Source organism: Typha angustifolia, chromosome 15, assembly GCF_048772165.1.
Source record: "Typha angustifolia cultivar Huaian chromosome 15, ASM4877216v1, whole genome shotgun sequence".
In the NCBI taxonomy this organism is placed as follows: Eukaryota; Viridiplantae; Streptophyta; class Magnoliopsida; order Poales; family Typhaceae; genus Typha; species Typha angustifolia.
The window spans coordinates 12,400,505-12,419,728 of NC_133253.1; the positions used below are offsets into that span (position 1 = coordinate 12,400,505).

The window sequence follows — 19,224 nt, forward strand, 5'->3', positions numbered from 1 at the left end:
TGAATGTGAGCCAGAGCTCTATGAAGTCAAACGTTATAGGTCCTAAACTTTGCAGCCATTGAGTTCTAAGAACAACGTCAGCTCCTCACAAGGCAATAGTGTACAAATCCAATGTGAACATGTGGCCTTACACTCGCAATTGGACTACGTTGCACGCACCTTTCGCGTTGAGCTTCGTTCCATCTCCAATGGCCACGAATCCCATAATAGAATTGGTCACCAAGCCTAGCTTTCGGACCAAACACTCATCCAACAAGTTGTGCGCTCTCCCGATGTTAATTAGGATGCGCATGGTGGCTTTCTTGATGATTCCGTCCACCTGTTGGGTCTTCGATGTGTTGGCGCTAGAATAAGCATGGAATGAGATCTCCACCTTCATGTCCTTGACCTCTAGTTCCTCCTCGACATCCTTTGGGCTCTCTTCAATAATAACATCATGCTTTGGTCCATCTAGGTATAGATCCTCTTCAACACCTTTGAGTTCGTTAATCAACATAATGGTAACCTTCGGTTTTGCACATCAATGCCTAGGGACGAATTTTTCATCATACTTGAAATATAATCCTTTCACCCTTCTTTCCTCAATTTGTGTAGGTGTTAGGGCTCTTCCAGAGGTCTTGTCAACACCCTTCACATTATTGGACACCCAAAGAGGTGCCCTTGAACCCAATGAACCAGTTGCAGTCGGGTAGCCCGACATTGGGTATGCTACGACTTGCAGTGGACGTGCTGTTGTCCGTCCATCTCTACTAGTCCACGAACTCCTTGCTATTTGCCACAACTCCATATATTTCTCTTCCATCAAGAGAGCATCCTCAATTGCTTGCTTCAGTGTGGTCGAACGCAATGCCCTCACATTTGCCCTAATGTCATGCCACAATCCAGCAATGAAAGTGGATTTTAGCTGTAGGTCTGACCAAGGAGGAACCCACCTGCCACTTATCCTCTCGAACTCATCTTTGAAAGTGTCCACCGTCATCTTCTGAATGGTCTTGGTGATAGGCTACGGAACAATTCCCTTCAAGATCTAGATTTATTACAGGAAGCAGCCCGCGCAACCGAGGAAAAATATTCACCAAATATTCTTTCATAGTATTCAAACTAAAACTAGGATTAAATTATGATTTAGTGCGGATGATGGTGGTGGTGATAGATAGAGTAGAAGATAGGGTTATGGATTGTAATGGAGATGAGGGTGGATGGTGGATGTTGTTTAAGGGATAAAGATGAACGGGAAGTAGTAGTCGAGATCCCAAGGAAGAGGGAGGACTTAACAGACGAGGGAGATTGGAAGTTAAGAGAAACCTTGCCAACGGTAGAGGTGGTAGGTTGGTGAAGAGGGAGGAGAGAGATTAGGGTAGAGAAGATAAAAGGCAAGAAACTAATAATCCAATATCATAATGATTTTGGTCGCCATCCACACTTTTATAGAGGCTAGCTAATAAGCCAAAATAACAATGATTAACCCTAATTTTAGAAGATTACTGTCGATCGCGTTTGAACGCGCTCGATCGTGTTTGAACGCGCTCGATCGTGTTTGAACGCGCTCGATCGCGTTTGAATGCACAAGAGGCGTTCTTTGTCGATGCGAACGCGATGCAGGCGTTCGAACGCGCATTTCACGTTCTCTATTTTTACGAACCTGATGTAGGCATTTACAAATGCGTTCGAACGCACCCGCAACCGTGTTGGGATGCAACTTATAAAAAATTTATTTTAATGAAAACAAATAACTAATGCAATAAGAAAAGACTCTAACTAAGTATATTAGTTGGTCGGCAAGGCATGGTAATCCTCATATCTGAACGTACCAAAACGTCAATAAATTTTAATGTTGAAACTTTCCCACGTGTTCACCTCGTTTTGTGGATCCAAATCAAGGCTAGTAGAACGTTTTGGTCCTCAGGGGTACCTTGCCAAGTAAAGTACCTCTCGACCATATATATCCACTCAGTCGGGTCGGCGCTTTTGAACTTTGAGATTCCACACACGTAGTTCGGCTGGTCCTAAATGGTGTTCTCTCAATTTGGGTCCAAACCCAAACCCCCTCTAACGGGTCGAGGGTGTTGCTCATGTCTATGGAAGGGTCTCCTCCGGTCAAGAACGTCATGTAAGAAGTCCTCGTGATCGGAGTCCGTCCAATCCATCGGTTCGGCCCTCGGGTGGTGTCCAAGTGGTGCTGGTTAATGATTCAGCCCTCTCACCTCCAGGCCATGATATTCTTGATGCCTCCTGGCCTTTGGACGATGCTTCCCAGGGTTGGGCAGCAACCCCTCACGTCTTGGAGGTATATCAGTAGTGTCTCGTTGAGGATTTGTGATCATTTGTTGGGTAGAGCTCTTTCGGTTTAATCTTTCGAGTCCCTCTAACAAACGGTCTTACCTCTCGCTCATCTGCCTCAAGTACATGGTATTCTCATTAATGCTTGTGATAAGGTTGAGAATGAGATAGTTGAGATTAGGGATTTGGACCGTTGACCAAAACCAAACTGAGCCCAAATTAATTATGGCTGCATGAAGATAGATTGTGCAATTTGTGGAGAATATTCACTAAATATTGTATCATTATTAAAAAATTATGAGACTGGTTGGGTTTGATTTGTCTCTTCTTGACATACGGGTTTGGTATTTTCACCCTTTGTAGATTCGGATCTCTACTAGGGGTAAAGTTTGATGGAATCTCGATAGAATTGTTGGTGATGGGAAGTTATGGCAATTGTGGAGATGTAATAAATATGGAGTAATGATAGGGGTTGCCCAAGGGTTGTAGAGCGAAGGAAGTGAAGGGAGAAGTGAGTCAATATCTGGAGGAGGAGGGAGGGTTCGACGGACGAAGGAGGTTAGGGTAATCGACGATGATGGTGCACAACTAGAGCTTGAAGGAGGAGGGACAAGTGTTTAGACTAGAGGGGAGAAGAAATGATAATTTGATAATTTCATTCATAAACTTTAATAAGGCTGCCATCCACATTATGTATTGGTGGCTAACCTAGCAAAAACAACCTAAAATTTATGTCCTAAGGTATCTTCATCGAGTGAGTTCGAATGCGCCTAAAAGGCATTCGAACGCACTTGGAGTGATCTCTATTTTTGCGAATGCATTCAGGCGTTCAAATGCAGTTGTTGAATGTAATTTGTGCATTCTCTGTCTTTGCGAACGCACTCAGGCATTCGAATGCACCTGCTAGAAACTTTATTTTCTAAGAAAAAGTAGAAATTACACAAGAAATAAAACCACAAGTTTAATCCTAACATCCACCATCCCTAACCTTTCACCACTATTGACCCTATCGGTGCCAACCCATTACCACTGGTTTACCACCATGATATTCCACCTACCACGGATCTAAATTCATCAGTTCATACCTTACGACCTTCGTACACTATTTCAACGATAACTCTCAATCTAGCTATCCGATTCGAGTGAAATTAGATTCATTGGAAATATCTTTCCCAGGGCTACAACATATCAAATTTTCACATCTATCCAATAGCTAGATTCATCATAAAATATCTCAAAAGCTCTATGCAAAGTCCTACCTAGATCTAGTTGCAAGTTGAATCAATCCTTTTGAAGAGGAGATTGTAACAAAGTGGTATTAGAGCCACCATTCCTCGGATATGTGCTTCTGATGACGACAACTAGAGCCATGGTTGCATGGCAAAATGAGGAGGAAACCCCCCTAATGGAGGAGGAACGAAACGACCGTAGGAACCTCTACTTGCGGAGTCACTCGATCGAATCCAAACGTGGAAGAACCTAGCATTTAAGCTATGATCGACATAAATAACCAAATGAAGGTGGACACAATGCGAGAGATATAGGTGACGAGAGAAGCCTCAGTGAATGGAAACGCGTTGATGACTTTTTGACGCAAGTTTACTCTGACAAACACACTACTGCCGCTCCATTCCCTTCATCAGCAAGAACCCCTACTGCCACCTCCCTCGTCAGCGACTAGCAAGGGTGGTTCTGCTTGACCAACAAGCGAGTGACATCGTTCGTTGGGCAAACCAAGAAGGTGATCAATTTGGGGGTTGACATAAACCGAAGGAGGGATCATCCACCAGTAATAATACATCCCCCACAGGTCACACTTTGGTTCAAAAACGATCTAGACCGAGACAAACGGTATTCGTGGATAAATTGTGTGTCTCAACTTCTTGAAGTTCAAAGATAGTGACCTAGTTGATTGGCTATATTAAGTGGAATAATTTTTTGTATACCAAGGAATAGTAAAAGAACAAAAGGTGACGCTTGTGAATTTCCACCTTGAAGATGCGACACTCCATTGGTTCCAAGTAGCTAATGCACATGAACCAATGGAAAGGTGGCAGGATTTCTACACCGACATCAATCGACGCTTTGGAGTGTTAGGGTACGAAGAGTTAGATGCTCTTCTCTTAAAAACTGTATAAAAAACTACTGTTGGAGTATACTTGAGTGTGCCAGTTGCTCTTCCATTTGATATGGACCACAATGGCGCTCATAATAGTTGAGCTATAGGTCGACGGATCAAGTCATCTTGTCGGGACAACGATGGATGTGGTAGAATAAAGCTACGAGTAGGCGTAGTCGCGACAGTTAGATCCAATAATTAACTATCAGGTCCACCCTGTCCAGGTAGCCGAGTTAGATCCAATAAACTTCTAGACTCTTCCAGAGTCAGACCCAACGCTTACACGAACGTTCGACTCTTGCCATTCTAATTTGTTCTCGTCCTCGCAAAAATGGCTACCTCGGCCCTTCTCGCCTTTCCTCCGCAGCCTCCTCTCCTCTGCCTCCGCCCTCCTTCCATTCTCTCCTTCGCCAAGCTCTTTATCTCCTCTTCGACTTCTCGCCGCTTTACCGGCATTGTTGCCTCTTCTATCTCGTCTGTCGCCAACTCGGAAGCGGCGTCGACTCCTCTTATGCGGGAGATAAAGTTGGAAGAGGAAATCGACGGCGGAGGTGGTGGTGGGGAGGGATTTGGTGGCGGTGGGAGTGGTGGTAGTGGTGGTGATGGAGACGGAGGAAGTGGAGGTGGGTCTGAGCCGGAGGAGGGAGGATCGAGTGAGGAGAAAGAGAAGATGGGAGGGATGTCCATGTCGCAGAAGCTGACTTTGGGTTATGCTGCTCTTGTTGGAGGTAATGGTCTTTGAATTCGATTGTTTGACTTTTAATCTATAGATCTTGGAGCTGTTGGCTTCGCTGCTTTGTGATCAGAGTTGAAGTTAGCAAGATATGGTTTTATTAGGATTTTGTTTCTTGGAATTGTATGGTGGTTTTGGAACTGGAAGATGTCATGTTAATAATAATATCTTGACAAAGTTGTTAAGTTGGTGGAATGATAGATCTATTAGGAACCTACCTCCTAAGTTCATGAAGTTATGGCGCCCATTTAGTTTACTGTAGAATTCTGGATGTTAGGCCTTTTTGGTCTTAGTTTTATATGGTTGATTATAGAGATTTATGAAGAGGGTCCAGTTGTAATTCTTATTCTAGATTAGAGAATGACCGGTTTGCTCTCAAAAAATGCAGGAGATATCCTGCATAAGTGTAGAACTATTTAGTGATGTTAAATCCAAATATAAGTTGAAGGATTTGTTTGGCTCATCGCACCAAATATTAGGGCTGTCAAATAAGTTGGCCACTAGTTTGGAACTTGTCTTCATCTCAGTCTTGGAATGACATAATCTTAGTTCTTTAATGTCTTTCCTTGTTCTTTATTCCAAATCTTGTTTGCTGCAGAAACATGACATCAAACTCCTTTGGCCTGTCCCTAAACTCACATCCTAGTTTATCAAATCCCTGTCCTAACTCCCAAACCTAAATCCCTACAGACTTAAATCCTGTTCAACAAACCTAAACCTAAATAACACTTGTATAATCCTAATAACTAAAGCCATCAAATCCTAAAATCCATGGAACTCCTGAACTATATCCTAACATCTCCTGCCAACATTAAAGCTCTTGTTTTCCTTGGGGTTGGCATGATAACTTCTGATGTCTGTATTGAATATAAATTTCATATATCTCCATATATTATTTATATGCTACACCAGTGCACCATGAGAAATAATGACAAATAAACCCGCTAAGATAAGCCAAGTCTAAAACTGATGCCAAATAATTGGGTTTCAATCCTAAATATCATACCTTTATCGCCTTATGATCTTTACTAGATTTGTGGTTTGTTTAGGAATCTGATTTGGAAGTCAGTAATTGAACGCTTTTTCCATATTCAAACTTTGGGTCCTACATGATAAAACTGATTGCCATCCAAACAGTTAGAGAGAATCATATGATGCTATCCATAGTCTAAATTAGTGTATTGAAAGGCTGCAAAGGCGGTCGGTTGCCTTGGCGGGGCAGCACACTGGCCGTCCTGCTAAGTGAGAAGGCAGCACTCTCTTGGCCCACCATGTGCCACGTAACCTTCTTCGCCCTCAAGATCAACCCAAGCCCCAACTCCTCTTCGCCATCCTCTTTGATCTCCTCCATCTCCTCTCCTCTTCTTTGCTTCCTCCTCTCCCATCACTAAAGTCATTGATTCTGAGGTGACACCTTCGCTGAATTAGCAGACCCTTCTCATCTCTCCTATAAGCTCTCTCTTTCACTCTACCTTTTGATCTTGCTCTCTCTATCCAAGATGGTAGTTTAGACGATGGAGGTGACTGGACTGCATTTTAAAGCAGATCTACTGAAGTGCTACTCAAAATAATGGCAGCATTGATGCTAATAAATTAAAGTACCTTCTTCTCTCTATACCTGTAATAAACCCATGTCTTTATTGGGCAACATACTGCGCCCCACTTATGTGATTGCAATTAGTGGGTTACCCACTAAAATAGTTAGTTGGTGTAGTGGTATAGTGGTGTATGTTTGGTTAGACGGAAAGGTGCTCGTGCCTACTATTCAGGCTTCCATCTTTTTTGCAAAGTGTTAATGCACCAAATAGGAGCAGTAGCTACTACGAGTAGCAGTCCTTCCACTTATGAGTAATTAAAATTTCTATACATACTATATTAGTATATATTACATATCATATATAACTATTTTTAGTTTTTAATATATTAAAAATGCTAGACTTTTTGGCACTTACTTTATGCCTAGGTGCTCGCTTTCTGCTTAGGCGCTAGGCGGTGAGGTGACTGCTTGCAACTCGTGGCTACTTTTTAACCACTGGTTTAAACAATTGGGATTATTTAAGAAAACATGCATTCTGCAGGTTGACAACTTTTTCTTCATAATTCCAAATTACTTGTTTTGATCATTTCGGTTACTAGTACCATCAACTAGCAGAGGCTGAAAGTGTGGTTGTTTTTTCAATTTTTGATCAACTGCTTTCTAGTAGTTCTTTCTCAAATTTTCTATCTTTAAGCTATATTAGATCATAAGGAACTTCTTTATGCTTAGGCATCCTCTTATGCATGATTCAACCATCTTTTGCTCAACATTAGGATGTACTACTAGGCCTACATTGTTATGCATTTTCTATCTCTTGTAGAATCTCCTAATAAAGAATATTGGTCAATATTTCAGCCAATGTTTTGAAAGGTGGCCATATAGCGAATGTGGTATAAATAAATAAATAAATAAATAAATAAACATATATAATACAAAAGTATAATATACATTATACACTTATATATTAGTTGTAACCAATATGGTATATATAAATAATTTAATACTGCACTAAACTTAAATATTGAATAACATAAACACAATTCACAACCATAATGTCCACAAGAAATAACATAAATACATAATTAAAGATTCAAAATTATCACAATCATAAGTTCATAGCAAAAGTTTACAACCATAACAAATGACATGATAAAAAAATATTAAAGCCATAACAAATAACATATGATCAAAATTATCAAGTTTATAACAAGTTCATAACCATAACATAAATGCCCTATTATAATTTTCTTCACAATCTACTGAAGGAGCTTCATCTACCAATAGATTATCATCAGAATCATCTTCAAACTCTAACTTAACATTATCCTTGTTGTCTGTTTCTTCATTTGACTCGATTAATTGCTCATTTAGAGAAGTGAAAGGAATGCTACTAGTAGTAATTTGAGTAGATCTTAGTGCTCTTTCTTGATCTTAAAAATATTCTTTAGCTTTTGTCATCATCTCCCGAGTTAACTCTTCACTTGGAAAGATCTCTTACTCTAGAAGATCATTATCAAACCATTCCCTTGTATTATTTCTTTACTAGTTTCTTCTCTTTCGCTATCTTTTGATCTTTTATTTTTGCATTAAAGTGTACATAAATAGGATCATTCAATCTCTTTATTTTCAATTTATTTTTCTTTTTTGATTGAATCTAAAATCAAAGACCAATTAACAGTAAAATTTATCAATTTAACTTAGTCAATACAATGATTAATGATATATTACTCATTCAAAGGAGCTCTAATTTCTTTCACATCCTAAGGAGTTATATGTTAAATTGAGAATTTTTATTACCATTTTTTTTAATATACATTCCACCAATGATCTATAACTATAAAAAAGTAACTTAGTAATATACAAAAAGTAAAGACATGTTTTGCTACATATGCTAATTAATAATTATTACTTGGGTTGATTTAATCATTGTTAACTTCTCTTGCTAATCATGCTAGTGGTCTCCCACAATTTCTAGTGGCATCTTTATATTTTTTCATCTCCACATTTGAAATGTGAGTTGGATGGCTTGATCTGGATAAAAGTTTTTTGTACAGCTAAGAATACCATCCGTTATATTTAAGTCATTCTCTATTTTATTAAAATCTCTATAGAAGTAGTTGGATTTTAGTAATATGCAGTAGTGTGGAAATGTGTATCAAGCTTTATATTTGTGTAGTGATCAATTGCATTTAAAAATAGCTTAAAAGAAGTCTCATTATTATTGAAAATATATTTTATTTTCTTCTTAACATCTTTTAACCTACTATATATGAATTCCGTCGGTGGCTTTCTTTCACTATCAACTCGAAGCAATTTCACTAAAGAAATGAACACTTTAACTGCTAATGACACTTGAGGATAATAGAATAAGCCCTCTTTCTTTTTGTAGTCTGATCATTTGCAGTTTAAAAATTTATCGAAATTAAACATAAGCTTTAATTTCTCTTCTCTAAAAAACTCTATAATGTAATGAATGAAGTGGCAAATTTTGTAACCCCAAGTCTCACGATCCCCCGTTTCTGTGTAAACTGACGCATTAAACTCAATGTCTTGTGATATCCATAAATGAGATAGTGATTTTCCTCCCATGTTCAATTGAATCTTAAATTTTTCCTTCCTTGGATATCATCTTCAATATCAAATTAGTGGGGCGGCACAAGATATCCAGTATATACTAAAGAAAAATATAGTAAGTAATAATACTTCTTAAGTGTACAATGGCAAGAATAAATAAATGAAAATTTGCTTTATTAAATTTAAACTAATTGCAATGAACATAAAACAATATTATTGTTTTAGTCTCTAAACGAAATAAAATTAACAATTAATCTAAAGCATAAAATCCAAAAGAGTAAAAAGGTAAATAGGTAGGTCCTAAGTAGAGGTAAGGTCTGGGTGCGTCTTGCTCAGTCGCTACGCTGACTATTACCTAAGATAATAAAACATAAAAAGAGAAAGAAATCCATGATCCAATAACTATAGCTCAGTGAGTGGAATCCACTCGAAAACCAAATAAATTCTAAAATTTTATAGTGTTAAATAAAACCTAAGTTCAACAATATACATAACAATTTACAATAGGCATGCTCTTAAATAATGACAATGATAACAATAGAGAGTCATAACTTGTAGCCTTACACAATTTTAATATATTAACATTTTTCTAATGTTTATACTGTCATTTGTCTCAATAGGTCTATACCCAGTGGATCCACATCAACTAGAAGTCACCTCGAGGTGACGCTCATAACTTTTCCTCATAGTTAATTTGGTTAGGGTCATCAGGTGGTGTCACTATATGATCAACACACCCTGTTTTTTTCATTAATCGTTGAGAGAGGTTAGAGTCACATAGAAAATTTCTCATTCATGCTGAGACTGTTTCTTAACCCCGCTAGAATTACTTAAGAAAGTCATTGCAGTGATCTGATATAGGACTTTCCCCTGGACTTCTAGATAGACTTGAGTCACTACGGAAAGCCGTAAGTGATCTATACTAGGACTATTCTCTAAGTCATACCAATACCAGTTGTTTTTTCACCAAAATTTATAATTTGCCCAAGGTATGGCGATGCACTGAGTTTAATGATTAAATGTATACAGAAAATATAATAATTAAATTTACACGTAAGAATGAAATAAATAAATTTGCACACAGCAAATTACATGGTCCGACAAAGATACAAAGTATAATAAAAATAAATATATGAGTGAACCCACTTACCTGAGTTTTGGTAAGACAACTGAAATCTTAAATCTTTAGCTCACGTGCTAAAAATTATCACCGAGGAGGAGCGCGAGGGTTCCTATTTACTTCGGCAATGCTCCGACGGGCTGAACCCATGTCGTGAATCCGACGGTAAGGAAGAAGAAAATGAAGGAGAAGAAGAAGAAGAAGAGGGAAAGGAGGCTGGGGGTTAAGGGGGGAGAGAGAGAGAGAATTGGGGTTTAATTTATAGATTGAAAATCCAAATCTAATTTGATTTGGATTCGGCGAGATCTCCGTTGCACTTCGTCACGTGCTGGAGAGGGAGAGGGGAGGGGGTTGCATGTGCACCCTCTTCTCTCTCAAATTTTATTTTATTTTCGGTTCTCACAGTTGTCACACATACCATGCATATAAGACATAATGAAGAGGTGTGCTAAACGTGTATCAAAATATGTTTAGAGTTGTGTTTCTGTTTTTAGGTCTTTTTATATAAGCAGGTGATTTTCTACATATTGCATTTTGTATATATAAACCTGTGTATAAGTAATACTGGTATGTTCTTGATGATACGCTGTGGCTTGTGTGCCCCTTGTTAGAATTGTTAGTAATGTAATAATATTGCTCTGATATGAGTGATTCAAGGTTTAGACTTTAGATGACTATGGATAAATTATTAGTATTGATACAAATTTTATTTGATTGTTAGTAACCAAGTGAATAGTCATGCGTGCCACATATACCATGTGGGCTTGTGGCATGTATGTGATCATGAAATAGGTGTTGGGTTGAATAAAATATGGAGATCTTATGTATCCTTTTATACCACATTTATGATAGGTAGAAACATGCAATTTTATATTTCATTCCTTCCATCTAATATCATGGTCCCCGTTACAATCAATTATGTGTCACAAACAAAAGAGTAGAATATAGACTATATTGTTCTTTGATGTATTTCTTGTGTAACCGTGTCCTTTTTCTTGCTCTCCTTTTTAGTTCCAAGGAGTTGGTTTTTAACTACTATGAACCTACGTGGAATTTTTTTAAAGAAGGCATTAGACTTTTGTACTCAAATTCTAAGGATTTAATTTTCTTTAGTAAACCATCTCTTAAAAGAGATATTTTAGAATTCATAGTTTGAGAGAGAGAGAGACTTATCTAGTTTCTCGTGAAGTGCCGTCTTTTCATATCTTCTCAATTTGGGCCTTTAGATCTTCTACTTGATTTGGTAGGAACATCTTTTCATCATTTGTCGCCTTGAGTCTTTCTACTATTCATGTTAAACTTATTCAGATTTTAGGATTCTCTGAGCAATGTGCTGTAGGCTGTTCAAATATTTGTGTCGATGTCTTTGCTATCTTTGCTATCATCCTGCTCATTGGGAAAAGAGATCTGACAAAAAATTTCATCACTAAATAACAAGAAAGTATTGAAGACTGTTTATCCTGTTCAGACTCATTCTTCTTCATCTAAATTGTTGCAATCATTTCATAGCCTTGTCCTTTTTCTTGTGACTAGGGCACTCTTGAGTGATGTGCCCAAAACCAAGACACTCAAAGCACTAAATTCCTCCTCTTTGTTCTTAGGTTTGGTGCCTTTAGGCATAGGGGCAGTGGAGCAATCGCTAGAGTATCTTCTTTTTTTAAGATTCTCTCCTTTCATATTTCCTGCAGCATTGTTAGTATTGTTAAAAAAATTCTTAATTTTTTTGGCAAATAAGGAAATCATCTAAGGAAATAGAAGACAAGGGCAATACTTCTGCATTTTAGGTAGTCGAAGAGTAGATTCATAAATCTAAAGATTACTTACTAATTGCTCTACTCTTAGAGAGTCGACATCTTTGACTTCTTTGATTGCAGGGACCTTCGCTTGAAATCTGTTAGGTAAGGACTTTAGAATTTTCCTCACTATTTTGCTGTTAGACATTCTTTCACCAAGATTAAAACTTGAAGTTACAATGTTGCTCAATTTTGCATAGAACTATTTTGTCACGACTCGAGATCGAAATTATGATCGGTCATGCACCTCAATGTGCTTGAGATGCACGAAGCCTTCTAACACTTCTTAAGTGTATAATGACAAAAATAAATAAACGAAGATCTACTTTATTAAATATAAACTATTTGCAATGAACATAAAACAATGTTATTGTTTGAGTCTCTAAACGAAATAAATTAATATTTAATCTAAAGCATAAAATCTAAAATAGCAAAAAGGTAAATAGGTAAGTCCTAAGTGGAGGTGGGGTCTAGGTGTGTCTCGCTCAGTCACCACGCTGACTATTACATGAGATATATAGAAAAAAAAGAAAATCCATAAGCCAACAACTATAGCTCAGTGAGTGGAATTCACTCGAAAACCAAATAAATTTTAAAATTTTATAGTGTTAAATAAAACCTAAGATCAATGATTTTGTAATAGGCATGCTCTTAAATGATAACAATGATAACAATAGAGTCATAACTTGCAGCTTTGCACAGTTTCAACATATTAATATCTTTCCAATATTTATACTGTCATTTGTCTCAATGGGTCTATATCCAGTGGATCTATATCAACTAGAAGTCACCTCGAGACGACGCTTGGGATTTTTCCTCATAGCTAATTCGGTTAGGGTCATCAGATGGTATCACTATGTGATCAGCACAACCTATCTTTTCTACTAAACGTTGAGAGAGGTTAGAGTCACCTAGAAAATTTCTCATTTATCCTAGAACTGTTTCTTAACCCCGCTAGAGTCACCTAAGAAAGTTACTGCAGTGATCTGATATAGGACTTTTCCTTGGACTTCCAGATAGACTTAAGTCACCACGGAAAACCGCAAGCGAATTATATCGGGACTTCTCTAAGTCGTACCAATACTAATGTCATTTTTCTTTTCACTAAAATTTAATATTTGCACAAAGTATGGCGATGCATTGAGTGTAATGATTAAATGCACACAGAAAATGTAACAATTAAATTTGCGTAAGGATGAAATAAATAATTTGTACACAGTAAATTATATGGTCTGATAAAGGTACGAAGTATAATAAAAATAAATATGTGAGTTAACCCACTCACCTGAGTCTAGGCAAGACAACTGAATCTCAAATCTTTAGCTCACGTGCTAAAAATCACCACCTTTAATAATAAATAACAATAATATTTATAAATTAAAAAATATTAAAATTTTCTATAATTTAACTGAAAAATTAATAATTTGGGCCAAAGCAAGCCCAATCGGTTGGGTTAGGCTGCAGTTGGCCCGCAACCCACCCAACCAAATACTTAAATGGATTTGGGCTCAATCCAATTAAGCTAATGGAATCGGGTCAAGTCCTTTGGAGTCGGATCCAACCCGACCCGAATTCGAAACTTAAAGGGAGAAGGCTAGACTCGAGTTGCCTTCTCCAATTCGAAGGGGAACCGAAGGGCGAGAGAGAGAGAGAGAGACAGAGAGACGTTGGCGGCCATTATGGGCAACGGTTCGTCGGCTGCGCCCTAAGCTCCCTGACACCCACGCGATGCCATCGTCCTCGGAGGTGGAGGAGAAACCGCGTACGATAATCGACTTCATGGCTGACGGCGACTGGAGCCACGAGGGCTCCAAAGGTGAATGCCCACGGCACGAGGCTAATGGTAAGAGGCTTCTACTGATGGAGCGGCAGTGACCCGAAGCCGTCAACTGGTGTGACTCGTCGACGAAGTCGAAATCTCACAAATTAGGTATTTCTATTTTAACCTATTAAACTGAAATTAAAATTGAGGGGTGGGAGAGGGCTTACCAAAGAGTCACGTGGTGGTTTTCGATCGCTCTGGCAGGCTGATTCCACTGCGTGACTCCGACGGTGAGAAAGAAGAAAACGAAGGAGAGAAAAGGGAGAAGGAGGTTGAGGGGGGTTAATGAGAGAGAGAGAGAATTAAAGTTTAATTTATAGATTAAAAGAAAATCCAAATCTAATTTGATACGGATTTGGCGAGATCTTCGCTGCGCCTCCTCTCTCAACCCTTTTTTTTTTTAATCGGTTCTTACAATTTAAAGGTTTTATTTTCTTCCATCTGAAGGGTCTCAAAGCTCATAGTCAATCTCTAAAATTTAGATAATTTGATATTATCGATACCTTAATGTGTAGTATCTAAGATATCCCAAGTAAATAGAAAATTAAAGCTAAATGTTTTCTCTTTGATGTTGAAAAATCTCCCTCACAAGTGAAAACCATAAAACGAGTGGGCAATTAACTAATGGTAACCCAAAGTGTCTGACTTATGTGTATATTCCTTTTGTGTGGTTATAGGCTTTTAGCAAGATCTTTGCTAACAATGGTTGTTAGACTTGTCAAACTTGCACAACCAAGATTTCATAAAATTGGGATCTGGATCAGCCTCCCAAAAAAATAAAACATATCGACCGTATTAGCTAGATCGGTTGCTTGGATCGAACTATTTTTTAATTACATAAAATTTAAATATTATTTAATAATATAAGAAAGTTTTTAAACAAATGATAAAAATAAGAAAATAATAATTACTCATGTATGAAATATAAGAACTAAAAAAGGTACCAAGTTACTCAAAACTAATGCAGTGAAGGAGAGAGATAGTGGACGAAAAAAAAGTGAAAAAAAGAAGAAAATTTTTTGCTGCAGTGAAGAAGAGAGGAGAAAAAAAACTACAGTGAGGACGAGAAGAGAGAAATAAAATAAAAATAATCACATTTGAAGTCGCAAAGTTTGGCAGAACTGAATAGCTGTGTTGGAGAAGCAATAGCTCTGGTAGGAAAAGAGAGAGGAGGAAGATTATAGAGGATTAGGGACATTAATCCGTTATGGATCTCACTCAAACCATTCGATCTGGATTGGTAGACCAATCCATGTGCACAACATACATGGAAATTTTGTTTGGTTTGAAGCAGTGCTTCTTTGTGCTAAACAAGTATAAGTTTTTATAATTTCTATTAGTTCCTATAGAAATGTACTGCTATTGTTTCTGCTACTTTTCTAAATATATTTTGATTTTTGTATATTGAAAAGTATTAAAACTGAAACTGCCAAACTGGCTGAAACTCTGAAATTTTTGTCTTTTTGAGGGAATGAAATTGAAAACTGAAACTTTGATTTTTAACAGCATAGAACTAAGTTATACTATTTTACCTACAAGGCTACAACCTTCAATGTGGTGTTGCTATGTCCATTGTTGGTGTTGTTACTCTTTTCACAATGTTTTATTTTTGGTGATGAGCTCATCAACTTTTGGTATATATCACAACTGAATTGCATAGAATGTATTCAAGTACCGTTCCCTTACAACTGATATTAAATAGCTTACACTACAATGATGCTTCCACATCTGTAAAACTAAATCTTTATATTGTTTCAATTGGTATCTGAGCAGTTGGTGGAATCATCGGATATGTCAAAAGTGGAAGCCTGAAGTCAGCCGCAGCTGGAGGCATATCATCAATGATATTATACTATGTCTACACACAACTTCCTGTACAACCTGCCTTTGCATCGTCCGTGGGGCTAGGTAGGAAACTGGATTCTCCTGCGCGCTTCAGTTACAACCCTTCCTTGTCCCTTGTGCTCTTTAAGCTTAATCTTGATTTGTCCCTACAACTTCTACTTGATTATCTTTTCGCATGACAGGAATATCTGCAGCCCTTCTGGCAGTCATGGGCTCTCGCTTTAAGAAATCTGGAAAGATATTTCCAGCTGGGGTTGTATCTCTCGTATCCTTCATCATGGTCGGTGGCTATTTTCATGGAATTTTACGTAGTGGACATGTATGATATCACATCACTGCATGTCGGGTTGGATGTCCTCTTGGACAATTTTCGTGCTGTACTTTTCTATTACCTGCAACAGGCACTGATGCTAAATGCTTTTTTGGAGCCACTGTTGTTATGGACTTGTTTTTCTTTTCTTGATAACTAGATATATTTTGCATGATGATGTATGAGTAGATCCTTTCTAAACTATTCAAAACATACTGTTACTTGTGATTTACATGAATAGTACATTATGCCAAATAGTGAGTTATAGATTTATTTGTCTATGTTACTGTGGCATGTAATTCATTTCGAGGGATAAAAATTTGTGTGATGAGAATGTTACGGACTATTTCATTACCATTATTTTGAGAATGCTCTTTCACATGGAAAAACTGTCTGCTTGTTTTGATCATGCCATTCTTGTTTTGATTATTAATCATCAGCTGTGAGGAACCAAGATATCCGGGAATGTATTACTATTGACGAATATGTTAGATCGTGGGCCCCAAAAGGATGAGATCACACGGTTGGTAAGAGAGTTGGACCAAGGTATCATCCAGCCAAGTTATAGTGCTTACTCTTCACAAGTGCTACTAATGTGGAAGAAAGATAACTCGTGGCAATTCTACGTGGATTATCGAGCACTAAATGTCATCACCATCAAGGACCGATATCTAATACTAGTTATCGAGGAATTGTTGGACGAGTTAGCTGGTGCCACCATCTTCACCAAGCTAGATTTGCAAATCGGGCTATCACCAGATAAGGGTCTAGGCAACCGATGTTCATAAGATAGCCTTTTGAACCCATAACGGGCATTATAACTTTCTTGTAATGCCCTTTGGCTTGATCGATGCCTCGACAACTTTTCAAGGTTTGATGAACGATGTATTTCATCCACTCCTTCGACGGTATGTTTTGGTGTTTTTTGACGATGATACAATCTCCCCTTAGCTAAAGTTTGATTTATCCTGTTTTCAGATCTGGACAGGATTTGCCATAGAAATTTGGAAGAGGATTTCGGAAATTATAGTCATCGGATTGATGTGAAATTTTGATATATTGTAGCCCTAGGAAAGAGCTTTCCAACAAATTTAATTTTAGAAAAATTGGACTACGAGATCTCGAGATATCGTCAGATAAGTAGACGAACATCAAAGAGTCCGTCAATGGATCCATGGATGGAGGCACAAGATCCTAAGTGGATTATGGAGGTGGTAGGCTAGGGATAATAGGGTGGCACCACTAAGTAAGGTGTTGTGGAAGAATTATGGATGATGGAAGGCTTAGGACAAGGATATAGAGATTTGAAGAAGGGGGAGGAGTGGGGCGCTAAAGGACAAGGGTGAGTGGCCGGTCGAGGGAGGCTAGATACGGTGGAGCTAGGGAATGAGGGAACGAGAGAGAAGGAGAAGAAGATGATTAGGGCAAAACCTCAATTTATTCCATAATGCCTCTTTGGTTGCCATCCACACCTTTAGAAGCTAACCAAACAATTCAAAAATGACAATTATTAACCCTAGAAACAGTGGATTTTCACCGACCGCATTCGAACGGGGTCGAATGTGTTCGAATGCACAAAAAACATTCTCTGTTGATACGAACCTGATGTAGGTGTTTGAACGCACATTTCGTGTTCTCTATTTTTGGGAACCTGATGTAGGCATTTGCAAGCGTGTTCGAACTCACCCACCCACGTTTGAACATGACCTATAGAAAACTTATTTTTCTTTGAAATAAACACCAAAACAAGAATAAAAGACACACATAAAGTGTATCCGTGCTCGAGACGATATCTATGAAGTCTTAATCGTATCAATCCACCATGCTTCTGCAATCTTGTCCTCAACGTGTGAAATTGGAAAAGCGTTCATTGAATTCTGACTTGAGCTCCTCCAAGACTCAATCCTTTGCATTGGCTCCCCATAGATCTGAAAATAGAGGAAAGGTTGGCACTGAAAAGAAAGCGAGCTCGCTTACGTCCGGTTGGCGCGAAAGGGCATCGACAGCTTGTATCTTGATCCTCTTTTTGTAGATTAGCTCGTAGGCATACCCAAGGAGTTTTGTGACCCATCATTGTTGTGCCGGGGTGTGCACATGTTGCTCCATGAAGTAGGGTAAGCTATGCTGGTCCGTGCGGATAGTAAATCATTGACCAACTAAGTAGGGTCGCCATTTGGTGACGGCGTGCAGAATTGCTAGCATTTTGCGCTTATAGGTGGATAATTGTCACGACTGGTTCAACAATGCCTTACTCATATATGCCATGGGCCTGCTCTCTTGCATCAAAATAGCTCCAATGCCCTCACCTGAGGCGTCACATTCCAGCACGAAGGGCTTGCTAAAATTCGATAAATCCAAAATCGGTGCTGTAGACATGGCTATCTTCAATGCTTCGAAAGCCTCTGTCGCCTTGCTCGTCCATTGAAACCCTCATTTTCTGAGTAAGCAGGTCAGCGGGGCAGCGATTTTGTCGTAGTTGGCAACGAATCACCAATAGTACCCCGTCAACCCAAGGAATCCTCTCAATTCCTGTTGGTTATTGGGAATCGGCCAGTCCATAATATTTTTGATCTTGCTTGGATCGGCTTCCACTCCTCTTCTTGAGATTATGTAATCCAAGTACTCCACTTGTGGCTCATGATACGATCTCCCCTTTTGGCTAAGACTTGATCTATTCCGATTTTCAAATCTGGACAAGATCTGACATGAAACTTTGGAAATAGATCCTGAAAGATGTTGCCATCAGATCGATGTGAGATTTTGATATGTTGTAGGTAAATCAGATGTTGGGATCTTGAGATATAGTTCAATTAGTGGATAAACATCGAAGAGTCTGTCTTAGGATTCGTGGATGGAGGCACGAAATCCTTGGTGATGGTGGAGGTTGGTGGACCAGCGTTAGTGGGGTGGCACTAGTGAATAAGTGGTGGTAGAAGGGTTATGGGTGATGGAAGGGTTAGGGCAAAGTGATGGATAGATTAGAAGAAGGGGGAGGAGTGGGCCGCCCCTAACGGACTAGGGTGATTGGTTGGTCGAGGGAGGTTAAAAGTGGTGACGCCAGGGAACAAGAGAACGGGAGAGAAGAAGACGA

At 38.6% G+C, this 19,224-nt stretch overlaps 1 protein-coding gene across 1 annotated transcript; it reads left to right on the forward strand.

Annotated features, from left to right (window-relative positions):
* Positions 1-4,657: 4,657 nt before the first annotated feature.
* LOC140778412 (uncharacterized) lies at positions 4,658-16,414 on the forward strand. The gene is made up of 3 exons (XM_073123111.1): positions 4,658-5,127; positions 15,752-15,886; positions 16,006-16,414. Exons 1-3 carry the CDS (start codon positions 4,731-4,733, stop codon positions 16,146-16,148), a joined length of 675 nt encoding a protein of 224 aa, XP_072979212.1. The 5' UTR covers positions 4,658-4,730; the 3' UTR covers positions 16,149-16,414.
* The last annotated feature ends 2,810 nt before the right edge of the window (positions 16,415-19,224 follow it).

Excerpts from the sequence above, each read along its gene's own strand:
- LOC140778412 (XM_073123111.1), top strand. The coding sequence starts at position 4,731 with ATGGCTACCTCGGCCCTTCTCGCCTTTCCTCCGCAGCCTCCTCTCCTC. Across the intron at positions 5,128-15,751 it reads TTATGCTGCTCTTGTTGGAG|TTGGTGGAATCATCGGATAT; the intron begins GTAATGGTCTTT and ends GTATCTGAGCAG. Across the intron at positions 15,887-16,005 it reads TGCATCGTCCGTGGGGCTAG|GAATATCTGCAGCCCTTCTG; the intron begins GTAGGAAACTGG and ends TTCGCATGACAG.